Below are 3,525 nucleotides of genomic sequence, written 5' to 3' on the forward strand. Positions count from 1 at the left end.
ATTGATATCTAATACAAAAATAATTTACTTGATAAATCTAACTGTTTCTTATGTTATACCGTGTTTCTCCGAAAATAGGGCTGGGTCTTGTGTTTTTTCCCAAAAATAACACTAGGGTTTATTTTAGAGGGATGTCTTATATTTTCATTTATTAAAAACAAAATTACAAATTGAAGAAATACGAGATTTTCAAATATACAAAATGTATATGAAAACCGATATCCATTTACTTATAAATAACACGTCTTTATTCAAAATAACTGAAAAATATAGATTTGCATCAATCATTTAGATTTGACTACTTTATGTATCTATTTTGTGGTCTGCCACACGTGGCATTTGAGCGCCACCCGTTGTGGCAGCAACTAATATGATTGTACTATCAAGATATCACCGTACCTGTCAATCAGCATTCGGAATAAACGTTTGGTCTGTTGTCTGTGGCGTAGTTTTTGTTTCATCAAAAATAGCCGCTGCAGAACATTTTAATTCGAGGATATAATCGAAAATGGTAAGTTTCATTTTCATATTTAATTCTTGGTCTTTTGTGGCGTACGGTAACTTATGTTAGTTAGGTACCGGTATTGATCCAGTATCATGTGGCAAACTTGTATTTTATTTCATTGTCCGAATGTATGCTCCTTATGAATTTATTCGCTTATGGCTGTATGGTAGATTATCATGTGTTTTTCAACTTGTCTGAGTGTGCTCAAGCGCTTGTTACGATACCGGTACAGCACTTGGTACCGGTATAACATTAAACCTGTAAACCCTTTTCTAGTTTTTTTCCTGAATTTGGCTTCTTGGAGGTCCTACAGTGGTGGTGACTTCTCTACGGCCCATGAGCCGGGGCCACGGCCCATCTAATTGGGCCACATGGCCCATCAAGCTATGGGCCGCGGCCCCATCAGGAAAAATTCAATTATCTTACCAAAATTTTCAATTTTTTACAAAATTGTCAATATTTGTACCAAAAAAAAAATCGTGGGATGCCACAAAAATTTTTTCTTAGTATAATAATTATAAGTTTATTTTGACTCCATAATCAGCATAACAATAAAATGATTGGTAAAAAAATAAATAAAAACTGATTATGAAATCAAGAGAGCAAACAAAACCTTCTTACAATATGGTAAGCCTTTATATAAAAATAAAGCAAAATACCAAGCTACAGAAAAAGAAAACTCCTGTGGTATGTGTACCAGGATAGGGTTAGGACAAAATTTCGTTCAAATTTTCCACATTGTAGTTCTATTACAATAATATGAGTTCGGGGACCTGGGGACTGTCTGTGTTGGCCAAGTGAATAGTCCCTTTACACAACTTGATGGGCCGAAGCCCAATTCGATGGGCCGTTGCCCCGGCCTATGGGACGTAGAAGAGTCACCACTTCCACTAGGGAGGTCTTCTGATCTAGGCTGAGTTATCTACATCCTGGTATAGACTGGAAGTTTAATGGCGAACCATACCTTGGTACTTTTGTCATTTGTACGGATGCCGTGCGGCCATATTACAGTATTAATCCTAAATTCTGAAATTAACCAAGGACTCGAGTGTACCATTCCATACCATCAGCTAAATTTATCGTGAAATTGGTTTGCAGGGGAAAAACAAACGCTGCAGAAAATTTGCTGAGATGAAGCGAATGCTCAATTTGAAAGACAGTCGAATATCAAAAGATAAACGACAAAAAACAAACACAGAGGAAAAGAAGAGGAGAGAATTATTAAAGAAAGGTGGAATAATTGAGAGACATGTTCCACAACATTCATCTGCAATGTTTTTTAAGTATAACGAACATCTGGGACCTCCTTATCATGTCTTGGTAAGTATATGTATTGTGTTCTAATTTAGTTTTTGTCTTCGTTATAAATGAATTGTCAACAGAGTATTTATGCTATAATATCCTACTTCCTAAATGATAAAAACAAATTTCTCAACCAAATTCTGAGCGTAATTTGGATAATGGTAATTTGCACTATTTTTATCCTAATGTCTCCAAAAGTTTTGGCATTTGGAATTGTATCACGCAATATTTCTTTGCATAGTTAGCCAAAAATGTATTTATTCTTATTGAATGTATAACAGGTTAATAACAGTATATACTAAATACAACTCATTTTTTCAGGTGGATACAAATTTCATCAACTTTTCCATCAAAAATAAGTTGGATATAATGCGGTCAATGATGGACTGTTTGTATGCAAAATGCACACCATATATCACAGACTGTGTGACAGCAGAACTTGAAAAACTCGGCCCAAAATACAGAGTAGCTCTAAGAATAGCAAAAGACCCAAGATTTGAACGCTTGCCTTGTCTACATAAAGGGACTTATGCTGATGATTGTTTGGTGCAAAGAGTCACACAGCATAAGTGTTATATTGTCGCTACTTGTGATAGAGATCTTAAAAGGCGAATCAGAAAAATTCCCGGAGTTCCTATAATGTATATCAGCCAACATAAATATACTATAGAGAGAATGCCTGATGTGTTTGGAGCACCAAAAACTGATCAATAAAACTGATTTATAATAGTTTTTCTTTGTGTTGTTTGGATAATGGACTTATCGATTGCTAAGGCAACTAGTTCAAGGAAATCACAGGCTGTAAGGAATTATTTTGCTCCCATGAACCAGCAGACACACTAACATTGAATAGATGATGCCCTGGCATTATACTAATAAAGAAGACAATATTTCCAGATGATAGAATAATATCACTTGGAGATATCAAACAAGTCGAATATATTTGAAATTAATTTCACTTTATGTTTGATATGGAAATGAATATTAGTATTTGAAAAGCTGCCATGTGCGGTTGGCATCTTAGTCATACAAACAATAGTCTTTGTTCAACTTCTGAAATTGTACATGTCAATTGAATATATATTTGATATTGAATTGGTTATGGCCATCCTCAATCTCGCTCAGCTGGGCATTTTTTTGAGCTAATAAAAATTGTTTCAATCATGAGATCCAGACATTTGTATGTTGTAGTAAATGATATCAATTAAAATTAGAGAGGTGGTATAGCAGTGAGATTTGCTATTGAGGGATCGAATGTGATCATTATGCAGACTAGTCATCAAATCTTATTAAGGTAATCTGTTCTGGTTTCACATCAATTTACATTCATTGGTGCTTAGAGTGTACTATTGGCACAATGATATGCTACTGTGTAAATTGGGACTCTGCTTATTTGCCCTACATATGTTAAAAGAGTCTTTGTCCTGGGAAATTAGAATGTTAATAGCTCATCGTACCACTACTTATCTTGAACTGAACTGGTGTGATGGAGTGCCAAGGATGCTATTAATGTAACACAAACTAAAGCAATGACCATTACTTTTGTCTAGTAGCCAGTCCATGTTAGTTCCAAGTCTTAAAACTTAGTTTTATCCTACAGTTATGGATCATTTTTTGGGGGGGAAGGGGATAAGTGACCAACCAAAGCATTTTGCATGCATATGATTCTAATTTGAACCAGAATAAGTCATGGAAGGAGGCGGCAGTCGTATCTGAAT

The 3,525-nt window shown here is 35.1% G+C and overlaps 1 protein-coding gene across 1 annotated transcript; it reads left to right on the top strand.

Moving 5' to 3' along the window:
* Positions 1-340: 340 nt before the first annotated feature.
* On the top strand, positions 341-2,982 carry LOC120342267 (rRNA-processing protein FCF1 homolog). Its single transcript, XM_039411033.2, has 3 exons — positions 341-511; positions 1,604-1,825; positions 2,129-2,982. The coding sequence occupies exons 1-3, from the start codon at positions 509-511 to the stop codon at positions 2,519-2,521; spliced, it is 618 nt and encodes a 205-aa protein (XP_039266967.2). The 5' UTR covers positions 341-508; the 3' UTR covers positions 2,522-2,982.
* The last annotated feature ends 543 nt before the right edge of the window (positions 2,983-3,525 follow it).

The sequence above is a fragment of the Styela clava genome, chromosome 3, assembly GCF_964204865.1.
Source record: "Styela clava chromosome 3, kaStyClav1.hap1.2, whole genome shotgun sequence".
NCBI lineage: Eukaryota > Metazoa > Chordata > Ascidiacea > Stolidobranchia > Styelidae > Styela > Styela clava.